Source organism: Sebastes fasciatus, chromosome 1 (genome assembly GCF_043250625.1).
Source record: "Sebastes fasciatus isolate fSebFas1 chromosome 1, fSebFas1.pri, whole genome shotgun sequence".
NCBI lineage: Eukaryota > Metazoa > Chordata > Actinopteri > Perciformes > Sebastidae > Sebastes > Sebastes fasciatus.
This window is the reverse complement of record NC_133795.1, coordinates 25,394,594-25,417,123: the sequence shown is the minus strand read 5'-3', so window position 1 is coordinate 25,417,123 and position 22,530 is coordinate 25,394,594. Positions and strand designations below refer to the sequence as shown.

At 39.7% G+C, this 22,530-nt stretch overlaps 2 protein-coding genes across 7 annotated transcripts; both read right to left on the bottom strand.

Annotated features, from left to right (window-relative positions):
* Positions 1-1,491: 1,491 nt before the first annotated feature.
* Positions 1,492-11,726, bottom strand: kif17 (kinesin family member 17). The gene is made up of 14 exons (XM_074639746.1): positions 11,196-11,726; positions 9,451-9,597; positions 8,430-8,531; positions 7,951-8,140; positions 5,920-6,372; positions 5,684-5,778; positions 5,382-5,577; positions 5,092-5,195; positions 4,819-4,928; positions 3,719-3,947; positions 3,291-3,549; positions 3,085-3,146; positions 2,887-3,007; positions 1,492-2,014 (listed from the first exon to the last, which is right to left on the bottom strand). Exons 1-14 carry the CDS (start codon positions 11,424-11,426, stop codon positions 1,824-1,826), a joined length of 2,490 nt encoding a protein of 829 aa, XP_074495847.1. The 5' UTR covers positions 11,427-11,726; the 3' UTR covers positions 1,492-1,823.
* A 1,425-nt stretch (positions 11,727-13,151) lies between these two features.
* Positions 13,152-20,763, bottom strand: sh2d5 (SH2 domain containing 5). Of its 6 annotated transcripts, XM_074639710.1 has the most exons (11): positions 20,441-20,763; positions 20,186-20,320; positions 19,072-19,137; positions 18,906-18,986; positions 18,738-18,812; positions 18,502-18,648; positions 16,504-16,704; positions 16,223-16,406; positions 15,710-15,815; positions 15,458-15,617; positions 13,152-14,259 (listed from the first exon to the last, which is right to left on the bottom strand). In XM_074639710.1, the coding sequence occupies exons 3-11, from the start codon at positions 19,120-19,122 to the stop codon at positions 14,062-14,064; spliced, it is 1,203 nt and encodes a 400-aa protein (XP_074495811.1). In that variant the 5' UTR covers positions 19,123-19,137; positions 20,186-20,320; positions 20,441-20,763; the 3' UTR covers positions 13,152-14,061. The 6 variants fall into 6 exon arrangements, with proteins under 6 accessions (XP_074495811.1, XP_074495822.1, XP_074495793.1 ...); XM_074639721.1 differs by lacking the exon at positions 20,186-20,320; XM_074639692.1 differs by lacking the exon at positions 20,186-20,320 and having other exon boundaries at positions 20,514-20,763.
* Between the last annotated feature and the right edge of the window lie 1,767 nt (positions 20,764-22,530).

The window sequence follows — 22,530 nt, the reverse complement described above, 5'->3', positions numbered from 1 at the left end:
GGCCATAGCCAAATTTAGATATATGATACTCAGACCGAAAGTTGAGCTGCAGAAAGGATTGAGTTTATCAGTAGGGATACAAATGCAACTATGGAGTTGACTACATTTTGTGTCTGCCCTATTTTAGGATTATTTTAAATAAAGGCTGTCAATCGATTAAAGTATTTCATCGCGATTAATCGCATGATTGTCCATAGTTAATCGGGACTAATCGCAAATTAATCACACATTTTTTAACTGTTCAAAATGTATCTTAAAAGGAGATTTGTCAAGTATTTAAGACTCTTATCAACATGGGACTGGACAAATATGCTGCTTTATGCAAATGTATGTACATATTTATTATTTTAAATCAATTAATAACACAAAACAATGACAAATATTGTCCAGAAACCCTCACAGGTACTACATTTAGCATAAACAATATGCTCAAATCATAACATGGCAAACTGCAGCCCAACAGGTAACAACAGCTGTCAGTGTGTCAGTGTGCTGACTTGATTATGACTTGCCCCAAACTGCATGTGATTATCATAAAGTGGGCATGTCTGTAAAGGGGAGACTCGTGGGTACCCATAGAACCCATTTACATTCACATATCTTGAGGTCAGAGGTCAAGAGACCCCTCTGAAAATGGCCATGCCAGTTTTTTTTCCTCGCCAAAATTTAGTGTAAGTTTGGAGTGTTATTTAACCTCCTCCACAACAAGCTAGTATGACATCGTTGGTACAATGGATTTCTAATGTTTTCTAGTTTTTCAGTTTCTTCTCTCTAACACTACAATCATAAAATCACAAGATTTGTTAATGCGTTAAATAAATTAGTGGCGTTAAAACAAATATGTGCTAACATATTATTGTTGCGTCAACTTTGAGTAACTTATTTTAAATAATTCATTATCAAAATTAGGGCTGCCCCCTTTTAGACGATTAATTGGTCGTTTTAGTCTTAGTTGACTAAGATTTCTTTAGTCGATTAGTCATTTTTCGAGCACACCTCTGGGAAACACAAGATTTAAAGTGATGCTTTGTGTGATTCTTTGCGGAGAAACTCGGTTTCACAGATCTGTTGATTAAATCATCTAATCGTTTAGTCGGCAAAATCACGTGTCGAGTGTTAGTCGACTAAGAATTTATTTGGTCGAGGACAGACATAATTAAAGTAAATCTATTCAACCTTTTGACATTGTTTTCTAAATTAACACATTTAACCAGGGAATAAATTGAGGGTTCTCTCATCTTTATCAGGCTTAAGTAAAGTCACACCAAAATCCACAATGCTGAACCCAGAGGTCATATGTAACATGAGATACCTACTTGTCAACGCTGCTGCCTTGACAACAGTCCCCCTGACCTATTTGTGACAGTGGAGTCAGACTACAAACCGGTCTGACATGTTGATTGAGATCTTATGTGTTATTACTGTTCACAACACACTCAACAAGACATGTTTGAATGGCTTTTTGTAAAGTAAATGAAACTAGCCATGAAGTGGATAAATGAATGCATTTTATTTTATCTTTTCAGCAGCAAGAATTTTAGATGTTAGATAAGGAGCAGGTTAAAACTGTGGTTTGCAATCAGCAACAGAAAAATACATTAGAAGTTAAATATTATAGGAGCTGAACTTTGAGTCTCACAGTGCACGAATCACAAGTTTTTAGTTACAGTGCAAAAATTGAAAGGTAGTATCATACTGTAGGCAGCATTTGGTTCAAAATGAACATTCAAAATGTGATAGGGTTCAGTCACAGTTTATACAATCTTTTGGGTCAAAAACAGATGACAGTGAGATGTGTTTAAGTATTGTAGGGAAGAGTCTTTTCAAATCCCCTCGCTGTGGATGTGAGATTTGCTTTTTTTGCGCCTCACCTTACTGTTGGACACTGGGACACCCAACGACTCCAGCCGGAAGGGCCGTGGCATGACGGAGTCTGAGCTGACAGACGGATTCATGGTGGAACCGCTCACAGTGAGGTGGGTTGCCCCGTTAACCAGGGGAGGAGAGTGGATGGCTGAGGGAGAAGAGCTCCATCAGATGGGTAAAACCAACATGAGAGGGGAAAACGCCTGAATGTAAATTGGTTTGGCGTTGTGACTGCTGCAGAAAGTCGTCTCAGTTGTAGCTTTTTAACATATCACTGACTTTTTAACCACTAAATTATTTCCTCAATTTTTCTAACTTTATATAATTTAAACGTGATTACTTTGTACCGTTGTTTAAAGGTACAGTATGAAGGATTTGGCGGAATCTAGTGGTGTGGTTGCAGAGTGCAACCTACTGATTACCCCTCCGCTCACCCCTCCCTTTCCAAGACTGTGGTAACGTGGGTGCAAAACCGTGGTAATGCCGTTGGCCCCGCTCAGAGGCCATCCTTACCATAATAACACTACTTTAGGAGCAACGGACGTCAGACGGCAGCTGGCGGTACCACGTCTTTACACTCTGCAGCTCACGTTACCGCAGTTTCACAAGCGTGATGTAGAAATATGGCGACGGTTTGTCCATTCTGGGCTACTGTAGAAACATGGCATAACAACATAGCGGACTAAATGAAGAGGACCCGCTCCCTATGTAGTTATGAAGGGCTCATTCTCTTAGTTTCAGGTGATTACACACTACTGAAAACATAGTTATGAATATTATATTCCATTTCTGTTAATAGATCCCTGAAATGTAACACAATGTTCCTTTAAATTTGTATTTTTTCTTGGCTTGATTAATTGATCCCCTCAAAGACCTGACACTTCAGACTCGAAAACCGGAAACACACACAATGATGACAACCTGCAGATTTTACCACAGTGAGAAGGAAGTGACGTCATTCTGCGATAAAGCTAATTAGCCACCTAAACTGTGTTTTTTGTCTGCAGGTCCTGGTCTTACCGTGTCCCTTGGCAGCTTCACGTCCCAGCAGTTGGCTCGCCCTCTTTGACTTGAAGTAGCTGCTGGCGATGTTCTCACTGTCACTACGGTCCAGCATCTCCTTGTACCTGTCCTCCTCCACCTGATAAAAACACATGGAGGGTTAAGACTCTGTGAGTGTTTCGTGTGTGTGAGATGATGCATGAAACATAAACATACCATGAACTGCTCTCCAGGATCAGCAGCCGAACCTCTGCCAGATGAAAGTTTCGGAGCCACAGCTGTGAGAGAGAAAGAAAGTGAGATCATATTTAAGGGAAAGAATCTGCAAAACATATATTTATACTCTAAAGCTACATCATCACTAAAAATGGATGATTTTTTTACTTAGTTTATTTTCTATATGCCCTCTTCACACTTTGCACCTGAAGGCAGTGTTGTTTTCTGCACCGTCACGTCCGGCAGCCTCCAGGCGGCGCCCTCCTCGTCCCAGACGGCTTCTTTCTTCAAGCGGTCCAGGTTGCTGTAGTTACAGTCGCGGCGCACCAGGGGCACCATGCGCTCCAGCAGGCCGTGCAGTAACTTGCCCTCTATCTCCAGCCGCCGGATTGTTGCCAGGTAGTCATCCCTCTCCACCTCGAACTCTGCCTGCAGGTCACGGATCTCCAGTTTGGCTGCTTTCAGCTGTCACAACAGGTTTTATGGCTGTATGTCAGATCATACAATTCACTGCCACGAATTTCTGTGGTATTTTGTACTGCACACCCTGAACCCATTTGTTGAACATTGCTCCAGACCCACTGCATGTCCCACAGAACCTGTTACATTTGTCCCTACGGCCGCTGTGACCCACCTTGCCCTGGACCTTGACCAGCACTTGGCTTTTGGCATGGACCTCTTCCTGGATGGAGTTGTAGACGTTCAGCAGCACGTTTTCACTGTCCTCACTGTTCTCTGACAGAGCGCAGATAAGATGGACTTTTCTCTGGTCAGCGAGCTTCTTCCTCTGCTTCTGTCTCTGCTGTAACTCTTTGTTCCTGGCCTGCTCTCCTCCAACCACCTCCTGCTCTAGCTGCTGCAGTCTGGGGAGAGATGGATGAGTGGCAACTAGTACTGATAATGGGCTTTTTGAGGCCGAAACATAAATATTTGGGAGTAGAAATCTGGTAATGACTTATCAGCCTGTTGTAATTTTTAACAAAAACACATACCGGTAACAGGAACAAACACTCTTGATACAGATCGCTTCCTTTTTTTTTGTTAAATTGTGATAGACACATGCTGAAATCATACTGAGCAGGACATTTTTAACTTGCTCTCTAGTGTACAAAATTACCTAAAACCTTGTTTGGCATTTCTTTACATTATTTTTTGTTACTTTTTGGCCAACATAGACACTATGGCTGGGAAACGTTAAAAAAATGATGATACCAGTACCAATACCAGTACACTTAAAGTGGTACAGAACCCAATAGAGTACTTCATTTGATAATTTTTTTTCTACTTCACTGGGTTGTAGCTGCTGCGGTAGTGGGCCAATCATACATCGCATTAATTTGAAGAACGTTTTTGGTGATTAGCTGCAAACAAAACCATATAAATAGCCATAGACTTTTTCTAGATCTGGGACAAAAAGGATCGAATGCAGGTATCGTTTGACTGGAGAAGTTTCGATACTACTTGGTACTGGGTTGTATTGAGTACCGATATCCAGCCCTGATAGACACCGATACCAATATATCTGCAATGAGCTAATATCGGCCAATAAATAAAAGCATAAAATACCCATCATGTATTGTTCTTGAACTGTTGTGTTCACAAGAACGTGTCAGACCATTATGTCTCCACATCCTGTGCACAATTTTGGCAAGACATGATGTGGAAAGACCTTTATCATAAAGTGTAAGCCGTTCTGATTTGTTGGTTATGTGTGTAAAATGGGAGCTCACAAACCTTTCCAGGACGTGTTGCTGGTCCACAGGCCCTGCAGTGATGTCAGGTGATTCTATGAGTCCGACTCCGTCTAGGTCTTCATGGACACCGACTGCTGACTGTACGGCAGGCTGGCTCACCAACATGAAATAATACACAAGAAGTTTCTAATAATACCATAGTTGTATTTTCATGCCAGCATCATTTCAAGCCGTTGTTTTCTGAAGTGATTTAGGAACTATAACAGGTTTTGAATAATTAGTGGTAAAGGTGGAAGGTGCTAGTGAACAGTACCTTGGTCAGGGAAGTTTCTCCAGTTGTACTGTGGCACATGGGATCAGTGTTGTGGCAGAGCTCTTCCTCAGCGACCTCTGTCATACAGCTGGCGCTCACTGATGCTAAGAAGCAAGACAATCCAAAGCAGTGTCAGTATACAGGAGGTGTACACAATAACAAGAACAATGCAGTCATATACAGCTACATTGCTAATGTTCAGTTTTTGTTCAGACTTTGTCAGGAGTGTTGATTCACTAGAGCTTTTTGACAGACTGAAAAGCACCGAAACAAATGTTTAAACTAGTTACATGGTTCTTGGGGAGATGGTTTTCTGCTGTCATTCTTTGGGACGGAGCTCCCCCTGCTGGCTTGAGCCTTTTCCAGATTGGACAGCTTGAATTCATAGGAGGAACACAGGGCAGTGATGTCCTCCTGCAGCTTTGCTTTGGATTCCTGCTCTGCATTGTACTCAGCCCGCAACTTGGCCAGCCTTTCTTCATACTCCTGTGGCGAGAGCAGAATACAGTCAGTCCTATAAATCACCTGGTTCTTATTCAAAGCATGTAGAGATGTGAAGTGATGTATTGGTGTGGGAACGGCCTGTAGTTGCCTCTTTAATCTTGTCCTTCTCTGCTTCTGTGGTGCTGGACTGTGGCCTTGAAGGAACAGCAGGGGATGCTTCAGACAACTGACCAGCCAGCAGAGCTGCATGATAAACAAAAGGACAAGACAGGTAATACAAATCATTCAACAAAGAAGCAAATGAAACATCCCTTTGGCAATAATCAAATAAAAGGATGTTGTTTCCCTTATATTAAAAGGCTAGTCACAAAATATACCACTTACATGCAAGGTTAGCGGTGCCCAGCTGGCCAGAGACGAGGGCACGCAACTTCTTGATCTCCTCCTGGTACTCTCGGAGCAGAGCATCCTTGGGGTCCTCATTGATGCGAGGTCTGTTCTGGATGCTCTTGGCCCGGTTGGCGTAGCGCAGCGTGCTCAGGCTCTCTTCATAGTTGTTGTCAGCGGGGGACAGACAGGCGATCATCAAGGTGCGCGTGTTTCCTCCCAGAGAGTCCTGCAGCAGCCTGGTCAGCTTGGAGTCCCGGTAGGGGATGTACTTGGAGCGTCCGTCCACCAGCGCAGAGATGACGTTGCCCAGGGCCGAGAGGGAGAGGTTGATCTTGGTGGCCTCGCGGAACCGCTCACCTGTGGCGCCGGTCTTAGACTGACGCTCGCTTCCTGCCAGGTCAACCAGGTTGAGTTTACCTGCTCGTAGATGATCCTGGCCGTCTGCATCTGAGAATGTGGGGTGACAAAGACAATGTAGATAAAATATGAGTTTGCAGACATAGCCGTTTACACCGTCTTTTTATTATTAATCAGTTCTTTGTGCAATATGCCTGTTGTGTTTTTTATGCTTTCAGCCATAATTAGCGGTTCTCGCACTTTTACTTATTTTTAATTTCAGAATTATTTTTGTGGTTCATCTGTTTAGAATTGCCAACAGACTTGACTCGACTGTTAGATTGTTTAGCTGTGTTTTTTTCTTATTCTTTGTATAACTGAGTAGCCATTTTGCACCAATATTTAAATTATACAAGGAAAAATCCCTCCTAGTAGAGACGGAGCTGGCAATTTCTCTATCCATGGTGGCAAATAAAGCAGGATGCAATGAGGCCATGAAGCACATTGTGTTTTTTGTTCACAAACAAGTTGGCTACCTGGCTAAAATTGAACACAGTTGTTTAAGAGGAGACACCACAGGTGAATAGGCTAACATGTTTAACAAGTAGATATCACCATGAAACTTCCCCAGTTGGTTACTTACATTAAGGTAATCATTTTCTGTATTACAAGTTTTCTGAAAATGTATGTTTAAATATGCAAATGAGGCATTCTTTTATCAAATACGTGATACTTTGCATACATTTCCAGAACAGAAATCTGAACATTGGAAAAAGCCAGGTTGCATTTTGTTGAAATATTAGAGTGAAAAGCTTTTACAGAGGGAATTTTGGATATCTCTTTTTATCACTCCATAAATCAGAAAATTCTGTCAACAGCCACAAAAGAATACATTTTCACCTTCTTTTTAGGAATAAAATGTTCTATAAATCCGGCTATGAATGATATATGAACAAACCCCTCACTAAAAACCTTCAGAATATAGATAGGAAACTGGAAAGTTTGGTGGATGTAAGTGCTACTGAAGTCGAGATTTCTGGCTCAGAGTCTGACAAAAACCTAATTTTGAGAAAACTGCTTTTAAAGATATGGATTGTAAAATTCCATACATTTTGTTAAACACCACAGGGGAATAGGGTAAAAAAAATGTTACTAATAGATATCACTGTGGAATTTCCTCAGTTGATTACTTACACTAAAACAATTCTTTTTTTGTATTAGAAGTTTTCTGAAATTTCATGATTAAATATGAAAATAATGCATTATCTAATGCCAACTTTTGGTGAATTTAGGAGAAATCTACAGACGCAAGAAGCAAAATAGCCCAAAATCTCAAAATTGACCAGTGCATGAAAAATTATGTTTCTTTCTTTCATTGTTCACATTCTTTTGAAAGCAAAATATTTATGATTTTTCTGAACAAGGCATTCAGGGAAAATATAATTTCAGCGGAAAGTGGGTGCACAAACAAAAACAATGGCACAAAAAATAACTCCTGAAACACACTAAGCATTACAGCTTGATGGTATCTTGCTCTTCAATGTTGAGCAGCTGGTGACGTTATGAGATGTAATAGGATCACATGTTCCTACAAGCACGTTTACGCAGATAAAAATCTCACATTGAACAGATTGTAGATATGTGTTTCAACATTTTAGAGGGGTTGTATCATTGTGTTTGTGTGTTCACCTATGTTGCAGATCTCCAAATGGATGGTGAAGATGGAGTGTGAGCGGGAGGAGTCCTTGTTCATCAGCGTGTAGCCCACCGCCCGGTTCCCCCAGCCTCGCTCTATGATCCTCTCGCACTCCCCCACACTGTGCACAGTGTGCATGGAGAGGTCGCGCACATACACCCCGCGCTCTGGATGCTCTTTCAGCTAAGCATTCATCAACAACACACAAAAAAACACAATCCTAATCAGTCACCAGGTGCAAACACCTTGACCTTCAAGAAATCATGTAACTACTGTGCTTTTAAGTCACCATGGCAACTTGCACAGTATTGTCCACAAAACATACAGAAAGCACGGTGTTCACTGCAAGTGAATAGTCTGAGAAACAAGTTTTTATAATGACTGCACTTACCAAAGAACAATAAACCTTGTATCCTCTATAGTTACACAGTGCAGTCTGTTTTGTTTATTGAAAGTGCTTCAAGGGGCTTACCTCCAATCTCTGTTTGGTGTCATTTCCCAAAAGGTCTCGGACTTCTTCGTTGTAAATCTCCAAGTAGGAGGCCCTCACCAGGAATTTTGTATTTTCTGCACACTAGCTTGCACACAAAAACACACACGCACATAAAATTATTCTCTCAAGCGTAGACAAGCCTGGACAGAGACTAGACCCAAGTATGCATATGGCCCCAACAGGAAAATGAAACATACTGGAATGAAACTTTGGCACGTTTTGCATGAAATCTATGAATGCATCAGTTGGATATGTTGCACAATTAAACCTGCAGTAGGCAGAATGTTTTTGGCATCATTGGGCAAAAAAATCCATAATAACTTTTCAGCATATTGTAATTGAAAATAGACTTCTGCACCTCCTCATGGCTCTGTTGTCAGGCTTTAAAAAATCTAGCTCGTGACGGGAGATTTTGGACAATCACAGGTCATTTCAGAGAGAGAGAGAGTTCCTATTGGCTGTTCATTCAACGGCGGCAACTGTCAATCACTCGCAAACTCCGTTCAACGGTCAAACTGTAATGCCTATTTCTCGCGTAGAATGTTTTCAGAAACATCTTGTAGTGTACTGTTTAGCTGTAAAATGAGAAGGTTTGCCCCGGCTGGTGGGCGGTGCTTGGTATTTCCTCAACTGTTCTCAACATGGTTGCCGGGTCACAAACTTTCTCATTTTACAGCTAAACAGTACACTACAAGATGTTTCTGAAAATATTTGAGGCGAGAAATAGGCATTACAGTAACAGAATATTGATTCATATTTGATCAGCGCTGCCAAGTTTGACCGTTTGATCAGAGTTTGCGATTGATTGACAGTTGCTCAGAAACGGCAGGCTCCAGGTCAGCTGTGATAGGTTGTTTTCCTCCGGTCTGTGAAATCTTGCAGATACTGTCTCATGCACTACTGTCAGGATATGGTGACTGTTTTATAAAATTAACTTTTTTTGATAATATTTGCTCCAATTCTACCCACTGCAGCTTTAACAAGAGTTTGCCCAACCTACCTGAATACTCTCAAAGATGTGCTCAAAGGCTCGTGGAATGACCCCCCTCTGGGCTGCAGGATTGGACACCCCCTGCATGGTGAAAGACTTCCCACTTCCAGTTTGTCCATAGGCAAAGATTGTGCCATTGTATCCCTCAGTGACGCCCTGTTAAAAAAAAAAAAAAAAAAAAAAAATATGGCATTAATGACCTTTTGCATGTAATCTTCTTTAAAATGGACCAACACCCTGCTGACCTTTGTAAGTGACTGACAGCAGACTGTTAAGTAAATAATGAAGTCTCCAGAGCATTAGCAATAAGATATAGGCCACTGGTGTTGGACTGGGGGTGTCCAGTGACAAGATAAGATGAACCTTTATTAATCCCCGGAGGGAAATTCAGGTGTCAAAGCAGCAACATCAGTACACATCAGCAAAAAGAGTGAAACATGGGAGAGGTAAAGGTATACAAAAATTATAAAAACAATGATAGAGATATAAAAGATACAGAGTGAATGGGTGAACATAGTGTGTACAGTCCGTCAATAAATAAATGTAATATGTACAATAAATAAATGAAATATGTACATTAAATAAATGTAGTATGTGCAATAAATAAATGTAATATATACAATAAATAAATGTAATATGTACAATAAATAAATTCAATATGTACATTAAATAAATGAAATATGTACATTAAATAAATGTAGTATGTGCATAAATAAATGTAATATGTACAATAAATAAATGTAATATGTACAATAAATAAATGTAATATGTACATTAAATAAATGAAATATGTACATTAAATAAATGTAGTATGTGCAATAAATAAATGTAATATGTACAATAAATAAATATGTACATTAAATAAATGTAATATGTACAATAAATAAATGAAATATGTACATTAAATAAATGAAATATGTACATTAAATAAATGTAGTATGTGCAATAAATAAATGTAATATGTACAATAAATAAATGTAATATGTACAATAAATAAATGTAATATGTACATTAAATAAATGAAATATGTACATTAAATAAATGTAGTATGTGCAATAAATAAATGTAATATGTACAATAAATAAATGTAATATGTACATTAAATAAATGAAATATGTACATTAAATAAATGTAGTATGTGCAATAAATAAATGTAATATGTACAATAAATAAATGTAATATGTACAATAAATAAATGTAATATGTACAATAAATAAATGAAATATGTACATTAAATAAATGTAGTATGTGGAATAAATAAATGTAATATGTACAATAAATAAATGTAATATGTACAATAAATAAATGTAATATGTACAATAAATAAATGAAATATGTACATTAAATAAATGTAGTATGTGCAATAAATAAATGTAGTATGTACATTAAATAAAATGTAGTATGTACATTAAATAAATGTAATATGTACATATGTGCAGTCTATAAAGTGGTATATAGGGTGTATAGTGTAAAGTAAGTGGTATATAGGGTGTATAGTGTAAAGTAAGTGGTATATAGGGTGTATAGTGTAAAGTAAGTGGTATATAGGGTGTATAGTGTAAAGTAAGTGGTATATAGGGTGTATAGTGTAAAGTAAGTGGTATATAGGGTGTATAGTGTAAAGTAAGTGGTATATAGGGTGTATAGTGTAAAGTAAGTGTAAAGTGCGCCAGTGGTTAGAGTCCTAGATGGGTGTTTCTGTGTATTAGCAACAAAAAACTGAATCAAAAGTGGTTCCCAGCAGGAGCTTATACCTCAACCAAAGGATATGCAATCTCGTTGTACATCTGCTCGGTGGTCTGGTCGATGAAGTAGGTCCCATCGAAGGTGAACTGTTTGGGCGGCTCGTCCACTGCGCGGGGTTTCTCTATGAAGCACTGGCAGCGGTGCAGGTCGATGGACAGCACCATGTCGCAGCCCAGAGCCTTCTCACGGTCATTCAGAGGCCTGCAGCGGACCACCACCTTCACAGACTCTGACCCCATGTGTCAGCAGGCAGGCAGTCCACAGCAGCAGCTGGCTTGTTCAGTAGATAACACTTCTCAGCTCCGCTTCATGAAGACATGTCTGATAGAGCTCCTCATTAACCCAGATGACTAGCAGCTCACATCCCGCTGAGAGAAGATGACGACCAGAAAGATATAAAACACAAAGGTATGGAAACACACAGGAGATTAAAGATGATGAAGTTGAGACGGAGTTATGTCCAGACACGGTGGACTCAGTCCTCCTCAGGTGTCTCTACAGGTCGCTGTCACTCCGCTCCTCTTCTCACGGTGCTTTCACGTTGCTTAGCAACCATAAACAACCATTGAGGGGCTGTAACTGTCCCAGACCGGCGGCCATTTTGGGGAGGAGCTAGTGAGGTCACTGGCAGCAAACTTTACACAGCTGGGTGAGTTACTGTAAAGTGGGGCACTGCATAATGTGGGACATCTAAGCTCCAGTGGGTGTGACAAATAAAAGTCAATAAAACTATTAATGTCTTTCTAATATGTGAATGCTTTAAAACTATTCTTTATTCTTAAAGGGACTGTTTGTAAGAATCAGAAATGCTTGTTTACAGCGACACCTGTGGCCGTTAAGTCAACGAAAGTCAGCGTCGGGCTCGAGCTTGTGTGTTGCTGGGTTTGGATTTAATGTTGGCTTCATATCACAATATATTTCAGAAATCTGAAATGCAAACAATTTCCCACATTAGGCTAATTCACTATTACTACACAATCTTGTTTTTAATAGTTGTGTATAACCAATACAAATCTTGAGTAGATATCTTTAACATTGCACTTAGTTACTCATTTTTGCTGGCGAGCAAAAGCAACAGCTAAGTTTCACACTGCTGGATGATGTTTTCTTTTGCCTTCACAAAGTTAAATAAATGTGAAACTATTGCATTTTAAACTGTTTTAGAGAGGCGTTGATTCAACTTTAGGATCATTTTGGAGGATCTCGGCTAGTTTGTGATGCTGTTGACATGTATTACATTATAGAAGAGTTTCTGCTGTTTAGCCTACCCCATAGACTGTATAAAATAAACCCTCATTGATATAAATGGGGTGGACAAAATACGAGCAACGTCTGTCAGTATAAATGCAATAGGCCTTTTTTCACTGAAGACATTTTAACATGTCACAGTAGGAAAAGCACCGGTGTAAATAATGAAATGAATGATGGATGAATTCCATTAAGCTGCTGTGATTTCAGGTTTCAGGTATCGTACATGCTGGGTCACTGTCACACTCACTGGGACACTTGAATACAGCAGAGCTATTGTTAGTGTCATCAGTGACACCTGTGCTTTTCCTACTATGACAAGTCTAAATGTCGGCTGTGACAAAGGCCTATAAATTCAACAGCACCACAAACTCCAGCCTCCATAATGATCATAAAGTTGAATCAACACTTCTCTAAAACAGTTTCAACAAAAGCTGAACATTATAAAAAAATGTTAGGATGTATTATTCAAGACTGCATTAGTTTAAGCTATGTGAATAAACTGGCAACTGAGTGTTTATCAGTGCAGAAATCTCCTGCGACCCTATTAGCACATGAGTCCCATGTGGAGTTCTGCCCTGAGATTTAGAAACGTTGTACAGTATAAATTGACTAATAATATGTGAGAGCAAGTAGCATCTTCCTCAATACCAAAACTGCAGGTGAGGTTGTGCTATGTGGAGTCATAAATAATGGAGAACAACATTTTCAGGATGTAGGTTGAAAACAGAGAACACCTGACATTTAATCTCAAACAGCGGTGAACAATATGAAAACTGTTTGTTGGCCTAATGTAGAAAAGATGGTGCAAAATACTCAAATCAGTTACTTAAATTGTAATGCAGCCTCTTGGATTAGAAAAACAATATCACAGACTTCATACCACTGTATGCAGTTTAATATACCTTGTGCAGTGTTTTTAAACAAACATTACCAGTTAAAGTTACCAGTAAACCGTGACTGCACACAAACGTTAAACAGAGAGTTTGAACATGTCTCTTCTTAGCGGTCATGATATAAGTGCACTAATAAATGGAGGTGTCAAGATATAGAAAATATTTGGTGTCTTGGTCATATTTTCTTATACCAGGACACATCATCGTGTATAGGATTACTGCTTACATATCCTCCAGATGTAATGTCTTAACACAAAGACTAATGTGCAAGCAAGATTAAAATTCAAGGAATAATAAAATTTGATCAGATATATTTGTGCAACATCTTTACAATGCAAGAAAAAAATGTGGCTTTGCCATCAGGTGCAACAATGTGGGTGATTAAAACACACCACAGTTTCAGTTTGTTACGTTTTATGTCTTTAAAAGACAAATAAACTCCTCTGGTGCCTCATAGGCACAAATAAAAAATATTTTAAAAAAGATTATATTGAAAAACTTAAAAAGCAGCGAGCACAAAATATTACACTTTACAAATAAGTACCCTCTGATGAAATGTCTTGTGCACGATATACAGTGCCAATACTGTTAATAAGTGCATTGTATACAGTAACCTCCAAAAAACACCTAATGTGATTTAAGGGTAAGAGATGATATATGTGCAAAATTAAAAAAAAAAAGATGACACTTATTCTTAGGTTGGCAGTCCACAAGTTCCAGCGTCCAGGGTTTAAACCCAGTCCTTTCTGTGGGTACTTTTCATTTTGGCTTTGTTCAGGCTCTTGAGAGGCTGTGGTTTGCTGGTGTTTTCCTCCCACTCGTAACAGTGGTTTACCCGGGCGCAGCTCAGCCGACACGCCAGCTCATTCCGAGTCGCTGTGTAGTGGTCAATCAGCTCTGCTATGGAACTGAATTCAGTCTTGCATTTCTGCCACAAAGAAACAGAAAAATAATTATGTTTTACTAGGGGTTACACAGAATTATCAGTTTGCTGAGACAACTACAATCAAATGCCAACAATGACTCGATTATTCTTAGTTTCAGTGGAGTTTTAATATAGTCTCAGTGCTCAGTTCATGAGATTTTGCCAGTGGCTACAGTACCTCTGGGTCTGAATAGTGAAGCCAATGCTGAAGAGCCTTAAACTTGCATTCTTTCTAACAGCCAGCAGGGGGCGACTCCTCTGGTTGCAAAAAGAAGTCTGATTGTATAGAAGTCTATGAGAAAATGAGCCTACTTCTCACTTGATTTATTACCTCAGTAAACATTATAAACATGAGTTTATGGTCTCAATCGCTAGTTTCAAGTCTTCTTCAATAAAGCATGATGTTCATTTAGTAAATTATGGTCCCATTTAGAGTCAAATAGACCACCCTCTCGTGTCACTTTTGCTTACAAAAAACAAAGACGGTGACGGCCAAAATGCCAGACTCGAGGCTTCAAAACGGCAGTCCACAAACCAATGGATGATGTCACGGTGACTACGTCCACTTCTTATATACAGTCTATGGATTTTGCACACCAAATTAGTCCAAATACTTGCAATATTTTGGCACAATAATTTAAAATGTAAGAATATTTTCCCTCACACCCAATATACTGTAGAACCCTGTTTCTAAATATTGCACTTAAATAGAAGAGAAATATGTATCAAGAAATCCAGATTCTACAATTCAATGTGGTTATGCAGTACTGAAAAAACTGCATCTTATGTTTATGATGTTACGCTTGATATCAACTTGATGGATTCTCACCTCTTGGAACAAACAGATACAAAATACACATGTAGCTTTGTCCAAATAATACTTTTTCAAACTCTGAAACTACCCAAGAGGAGATTTATAGAAGGTCAGACTTGTAGGGATTAATATTTGTATGAAATATCCGATATAGGTGCCTTTGATACAAACCTTGTATAAAAATATTATTACATATAACAATATTATTGTTAGTTGATTGTTATTCATAAAGTAACTAGTGGAAAAGGGAGTGGGGAGTGAACCATTTCCTCTGTAGCTCAGTCTACATCTTATCATTTTGTTTCCACTTCTAAGTAAATATTATCCTGGCAGACTCACTGTTTCCTAATAATTATGTAGAACATTCCACATTGACAAAACAACTACCTCGAGCAGGAATTTCCCTTTACGGGTGTTTTCGATGAGGTGGGTGATGAGGCCAGTGGGGAATCGAATGATGATAGAGCCACATTTGGGTTTTTTGGGATGTGGGCACAGGAGGTACGATCCCAGCACATCGTCTGCAAGCAGGGAGTAGCTGCTGTCACTGAAATACCAGAAGATACGCAGTCAGAAATCCGAACAAGACATATAATGGCTAGAGAAAGCATCTGCGTGAAACGCATGAGCGACACTCACGTTGCGATACCATCCCAACACCAGACTGCTTGAGCCAGTGCTTCTTCTGATTCGGCCAGGCTCGGAGCGCGGGATCTCTTCGCCGGCGCCTTGTCTTGGTCCTTTCCTGATTCATGTTTAAGAATAGAAATCATGAATTTGGAGATGTTTACATGCACAGAGGTCCAAAAGTGGAGATATTCCGTCGTGTTTGCGTGGGGAAACATTCAATGTAATCCCAACTCTGTGATGGAAAATGTTTGGTTTTAAACAGGACTGAGATGAGCAAAGCAAGCGGTGATGAAATAACCCATAAAACAAAGCTTGTGCTTCAACGCGTTAAAGCTAAGAGTCAACAGTGAGAAGCTTAAAATGTACGCCCAGTATGACCCACGTGAGACCAGAACATTATCCATCTACCTTCTGACACCACGACAGACAGTGAGTGGCTGCCCGTCACCTAAACACTGAGGGGTTTGCTTTACCTAATCATCTCTTTGAATCTTGAAAGCACTCTGTGAACACTTGGCCCACCTTGTGACGCATTCAGTCGCTCCTGAGCAATGCGCTGTTTGAGTGGTGTGAAGGTGAAGGAGCGGTAAGCCCCGGAGCACATCCCTTTAGCGCGCATGGCTTTCTTGCGCACCAGGGAGGGGGAGGAGGTGGGGAAGACTTCATCTTGACTGCTGGTCAGTTCATCGGAAGACTTGTGATTCTTCTGTAGATCAGGGGAAAGAAAATGAAGGGAAACACTGAGGTTGAAGTAAAAATACCATGTTGTAAGAGTGAATACAAGAAGACATTCAAATCCAAACCTTAGTCCCTGGAAACAACCCGAGAAAAGGGGCTCGTCTGAAGGACACCAGGGCGCTGACGCTCAGAGGGAAGCCGTGGTTGAGCAGGGAGGGGTTGCGGCGAGGCAGTGAGCCAACGGATTTTTCCTGGGCCTCCTCTGGGTGCTTGTCTAAGTAAGACAGCTGGAAACAGCGGCAAAGCAGCAGATTCAGGAACTGTGCCTGCAGGAAAGAACGTGGAAACAGTATTACTCAAATGGTATTATCAATTTTGGAGCAACATAAGGTTCTACCGTTCAACAGTGCTATTTGACAAACCAAATTGTTATGTTAGTGACATGGTTGCCTTTTTTCGACAGGTCTGAGCTACAGTTCAAAGGGCACACATCGTGCTCATTTTCAGGTTCATACTTGTATTTACATGATTTAATGTTAAAAAAAACACATTATTTTTCACTTATTCACTTGAATACTTGTTTCTGATTGGTCAATCACGGCGTTCTGCAGTCTGTAATTTCTCTATAACAGACCGTTGCTGTGTATAGCAGACCGTTGCTATGGGCGCAGTTCAGATGTCGGACTCTGGCGGACCGTTTTTGTGTCAAAATATTGATTTCTTCAGTATGTAGCCGTGTAATAAGCAGGATAATGTACAGCTAGCTGGTCATTGTTGTGAAAGAATCCCCTTCAGGGCGATGAGAGACCCCTCCGCTTCGCAGCATCGCCCTGTCAGCGATTCTTTCACAACAATGACCGGCTCGCTGTACATTATTCCTTACGGTCTGTCTGAATACACCAGTATTCACCCTCTGTCTGAAACACTCCGTTTTAGCACCTGTCTCTTAGCTCTGATTGGTCAGCTGGCCCACTGTTGTGATTGGTCAGCCGAACCAAACTTTACAAAGTCCACTTGACTCCTCTCTAACTAGCTTTGTTTGAGGACATTAGCCGCTAGGCAAAGTGTGTCACTTGGTGACATCACCATGTTACGGAAGAAAAGGCGGGACTTCAAGCGAGGCGTTTCAGGCAGTTCAGGCGTAGTGTTTCTGTGGTGTGGACTTTGGGCTTTGTAACTTTTCAGACTTTTTATATGCACAAAAAACTATAGAAGACACTAAAGGAAAGGGAAATAGCACAAAAGCATTATTGGTCCTCTTTAAACTAGTATATACACCAATCAGCCATAACATTAGGTCAGCATGGGCACCCTGACTGGTCTGCGGCTACGCAGCCCCATATGCAACAAGCTGAGATGCACTGTGTGTTCTGACACCTTTCTATCGGAACCAGCATTAACTTTTTCAACAATTTGAGCTCCAGTAGCTCTTCTATTGGATCGGACAACACGGGCCAGCCTTCGCTCCCCACGTACATCAATGAGCCTCGGGTCTGACCCTGTCGCCGGTTCACAGGTTTTCCTTCCTTGGACCACTTTTGGTCGGTCCTGACCACTGCAGACCGGGAACATCCCACAAGAGCTGCAGTTCTGGAGATAATCTGACCCAGTTGTCTAGCCATCATAATTTGGCCCTTGTCAAAGTCGCTCACATCCTTACGCTGGCCCATTTTTTCTGCTTCCAACACAAAGTTTAAAGTTCAAAATGTTCACTTGCTGTCTGATATATCCCACCCATTGCCAGGTGCCATCATAACGAGATAATCCATGTTATTCACCTGTCAGTGGTCTTAATGTTATGGCTGATCGGTGTACATATAATACTTTGATGGACTTGGTCGCAGTATTTTTAAACGGTCAGCCTCTCATAATACACCAACCTACATGTCTCTTTAAATACAGGGCATTCTCAGTTTGATGGATCACAAATAGGCTTTTTTATAATGATCCATATGAACCATAATGTCAAAATCACAAATATTTCACAGCCATGTTCCACATTTGCACTAAAAAAAAAAAAAGTGTCTCTGACTCATGGGAGCTTTAACTTTCTCTGTAATTAATAGTAAATCCTAAACTTTAGAAACACTTTGTTGTAATAAATGACACTGATCACGTCTTACTGCTCTGGAGTGCCTGGCTTGGAAGACATGGCAGTACAGCTGGGCATCAGTGCTGCCTGGGTTGTGGGAGACAAAGGCAAACTGGGCATCGATGGGCCGGGCGGTGGACAGAGAGACTCTACGCAGAGCGTGAGCCATCAGGAGAGTCTGCAGACAGTGAAGGTGACACATACAGTGAGACAGCATGCTCTTCAGACCAACCCGTCTAGGAATGTGCATAACGTTTTCATAATTACCGTTTCATCCTCATTATACATTTTCACACCTTTGCTGGAGAATTTTAGGGACACAGACTTCCTTCTTTTACATTTCTGATTAAAGATAACAGACATATTAGATATTGTATTCTCTGTTAAACAAGTACAAGTTGTTGCTTTTTGGGATAATGACCATTTAAGGCTTACTTTAAGGGACTTCAGCTGAGTGTGCAGTCTCTCTATCTGATCATCCAAGCAGCGGTCGTCCACAGGGAAGGAGCCCACATACTTTACAGCAAAGACACAAGTTTAGGCAAAACACAACACATAAAAAGACACCACCGTAAATGTAAAATCACATTTCTAGAGTTACCTCTGCTGATCTAGTCACTGTACCATCTTCACTGACCGGTGCCTCACCCATGCTGGCGGTTTATCTCTGTAAAAAACAAGACAGCAAGAACATCTTTCACCAAAGGCCACTAAAAATAACAACAATACTGGTTTAAAAGGTTTTCAAGGCTTAAACCAGATACCCCATCATTAGAGAACTGGTATGATGTAATTTATGAAATATTTGTAATGGACAGAATTACTTTCTCTATGAGGTTTCAAGAAACTAAATTTGAGGAAATTTGGAAGGAGTGGAAAAAGTATATTTCCCCAAAACGCCCTTCTTTTGTTTAATTTTTCTTTTTTTCTAAATGTAATTTTTTTTTATTATTATTATTATTTATTTTTATGTTATTTCACATGAAAAGCACCCCATGCTTTATTTGTGTGTTCTATAATTTCATTGTAAAAAGTGGAAAAGTTGGTTCACTTCATATTTGTATCTAATTAAGTATGTTTATGTAAAATGTCTGAGTAAAACCAAATAAAGGAAAAACAAAATGAAAAAAAATAAAAATAAAAAGCTTTCAAAACTTGCACACAAGTAGGAAACTAAGTCAAACAATCACAATAGTAGTGCTACAGGATTTTTTTTTTTTAAAGTGTACAATAAAGTGAAGGTTTGGCACCGTATTGTGGACTGAAACAATGTACTATTTAGTTTGAATAATTTTGATATAAATATGCAAAAAGGAATGTAATCAGTTAAATTAAAAATAAAAAAGTGGAAAAAAAATAAAAGTGGAAAAATATAATATTAAAACATAAAAAATGCAATACAAAATTATAGTTTTCTCAATAAATAAAACAGTACAATGATACTCTCCACTTCAAACAATAAGTATGCTGTAAAATACTTAATTTTTTAAAGTAAAGACATCCCCTTGTTTGTTTTTGTTATAGTAAACTATTTGTTTGTTGCCTGTGATTGCATGCACACAAGTAGGGAACTAACTCAAACAATCACAATAGTAGTGCTACAGGAGGTTTTAAAAGAAAAAAGAAAGTGTATACTAAAGTGAAGGTTTGGCACCGTGATGTGGACTACAGGTCCATGTTGAAATGTTACAGGAAGAGAGGAAGGTGACTGTTACCTGTGGTTGTGATAATCCTTGTTATACTCGGTGCCTGTGGACCGTTTTGCAGGTCATTGCACCATTTTATCCAATTTTTTTTCAGCACCGTAAATGCGTCAAAGTCGCTGATAGCACACAGGAAAGTTTAGATATCTGTGTTTTACAGACAGAGGAAGAAACCCCAAATGACTAACTTCGGTGGAAGAAACTTTTCCGTGTAGCCGACAGCTCAGGTAGTTGTAGTAACGAGGCTGAGAAATCACAGACACTCACTTTTCAGAGTCGCAGAACCTCCACCACAACCCGCCACCTCCGCCTAGCTGACACCTCCGCCCTCCTTCCTCACCTTTACCTGCTGCTGCCGCTCCGTGGTCTCAGGTCTCAGGTGTGCTGCTGCTGGTGCTGGTGCTCGAGGCGGGGCTGGAGGGAGAGGAACCGGGGGGGAGGAGGAGGTGAATGAATGAGGAGGTATATGAACACGTCGACCCTTCAGATATGTGACAGTAAGCGGAAGATAAGGCGTTGAATCCCTCCTCCTCCTCTAGATCCTCTCTGTGTCTCTTTTTCCAGCTCCTCCACACATTCCTGCTCCTTGCGCAACCCACCATGGTGACGTCACACGACCAGTGGTGGGAAAATATACCTAATACAACAGTACAGTTACAAGTTACAAGTGAAACTGAAAATAGAAACTGATATGACATCTTATCATCAGCAAGCTAAGAAGTTTCATAAATGTTTCTTGTTTATTAACCTTATATTATTCCATGATTTATCCCTATTTGATTTTTGGTAATATTGTTTGGGCAAGTACATAAACCTCCAATCTTCATAAACTTTATTTGTTGTAAGACTGGCAACTTTGTCAAACTCTAAGGAGGCATCTGTTCCACTGTTCAGGAAACTGAACATTCTTTCAGTTTATGAGTATATGTGTTTATATATAAATATATTATCTTGCCTTCTTCTTTACCATCATCGTTTAGCAACTTCTTTAAATCTAATTCTCAAATTCATTCACATAATACTAGACAGGCTAATCATCTTCACCTGGACATGGCCAGTCCTCCCTCAGATATCGAGGTGTACAAATATGGAACACCAAAATACACGTTATCAAGAGCTCGTTATCCTTAGAACATTTTAAAAGGAAATTATCATCACATTTAATTCATGATGTCTAATTATCTTTGGATATGTTTAGATATATTTTCTTTTTTTCTGTACTGTTTTTTGTATGTATTTCATTGTTTTTATTGGATTGTTTTCCACTGTTTGGTTGTTTTTCCTGCACATTTTGTGTACTTCTTGTTGTTGTTCAACTTTTGTTGTATTTTTAAAATTATGTTATTTTAGATCTTTCTTCCTTTTTTGTTAGTTTTTTTCTCTCTCTCCTGGGTTGGGGGAGGTCCTTTGTATAAGCCTGTGGCTTCTTGACCTCTCCTGACACATTTCTTGTTTGTTTTTCATTGACTGGATTTTGTGCAGTTTTATATATGTGCAAATAAATAAATAAATAAATCTTGATAATGCTGACATTTTACTGTTTATCTGTGTACAGGTCAGTAGTTTAATCCAATGTTCTCTAACTTTGGGGTTAGAAAAGGACCACAAGATGAATCTTGGGCTCATGAGATGGTAAATGGGGTAGAAAAAAATAAAAAAAACAAAGTTTTATTGTACAAATTCACATTTTTTTTTTTTTTTTTCTAGAATATTTGCTTTTTTGTTACATTTTGGATGCTCGGATATTTTAATTAAACCCTCTGAGAAGTTTAAAGAGGTAATGTTTGTTTGGTGCAGCTCCAGACAACTCAGACATCTGAGACGTGACCATGGGCCACAACCAGACACTGATTTTGTCACAAGCCCACAAAGGCTTTGGGAACCACTGGTTTAATCTTTTATTGTAAAATAAATGTAATATTAGTTACATTTTTATTTTTAAGCTTATAACGTTTTTAAATGTAATCTCAATCCCAAAAAAATCTAGTAGGCTAATTATAGCTGTCAGATACTAAATTTAGGGAAGTAAAACGTACAATATTTCCTTTTGACATGTGGTGGGGTAAAAATAGCCTAAGATTGACATACCACAGTACAAATAAGTAAATAAATATACTAACTTTCCACCACTGCACAGCTTCCTTGAACCTCTCTTCCACACTGAAACAATGTACTATTTAGTTTTAATAATTTTGATATACGACGACACGAGGCAGAGGAGGAGTTACCCGGCCCGGAGGAAGCCCGGGGCCCACGTCTGGAGCCAGGCCCAGACGGAGGGCCCGTCAACGAGCGTCTGGTGGCCGGGCTTGCCACGGAGCCCGGCCGGGGATACCCCGAAAAAGGAACGTGGCACC

Bases quoted from the DNA above. Each gene is read 5' to 3' on its own strand.
- sh2d5 (XM_074639710.1), bottom strand. From the start codon at position 19,122: ATGGGTGAGGCACCGGTCAGTGAAGATGGTACAGTGACTAGATCAGCA. The intron at 18,649-18,737 runs GTAATTATGAAA...CACTGTCTGCAG, and splicing joins TGTATAATGAGGATGAAACG to ACTCTCCTGATGGCTCACGC. The intron at 15,816-16,222 runs GTGGGCCAAGTG...AACATGAATCAG, and splicing joins GCGACTGAATGCGTCACAAG to GAAAGGACCAAGACAAGGCG.
- kif17 (XM_074639746.1), bottom strand. From the start codon at position 11,426: ATGGGGTCAGAGTCTGTGAAGGTGGTGGTCCGCTGCAGGCCTCTGAAT. The intron at 9,598-11,195 runs GTATAAGCTCCT...TTTTTTTAACAG, and splicing joins TTGCATATCCTTTGGTTGAG to GGCGTCACTGAGGGATACAA. The intron at 5,578-5,683 runs GCAACTACAGGC...CTCTCGCCACAG, and splicing joins AGAAGGACAAGATTAAAGAG to GAGTATGAAGAAAGGCTGGC.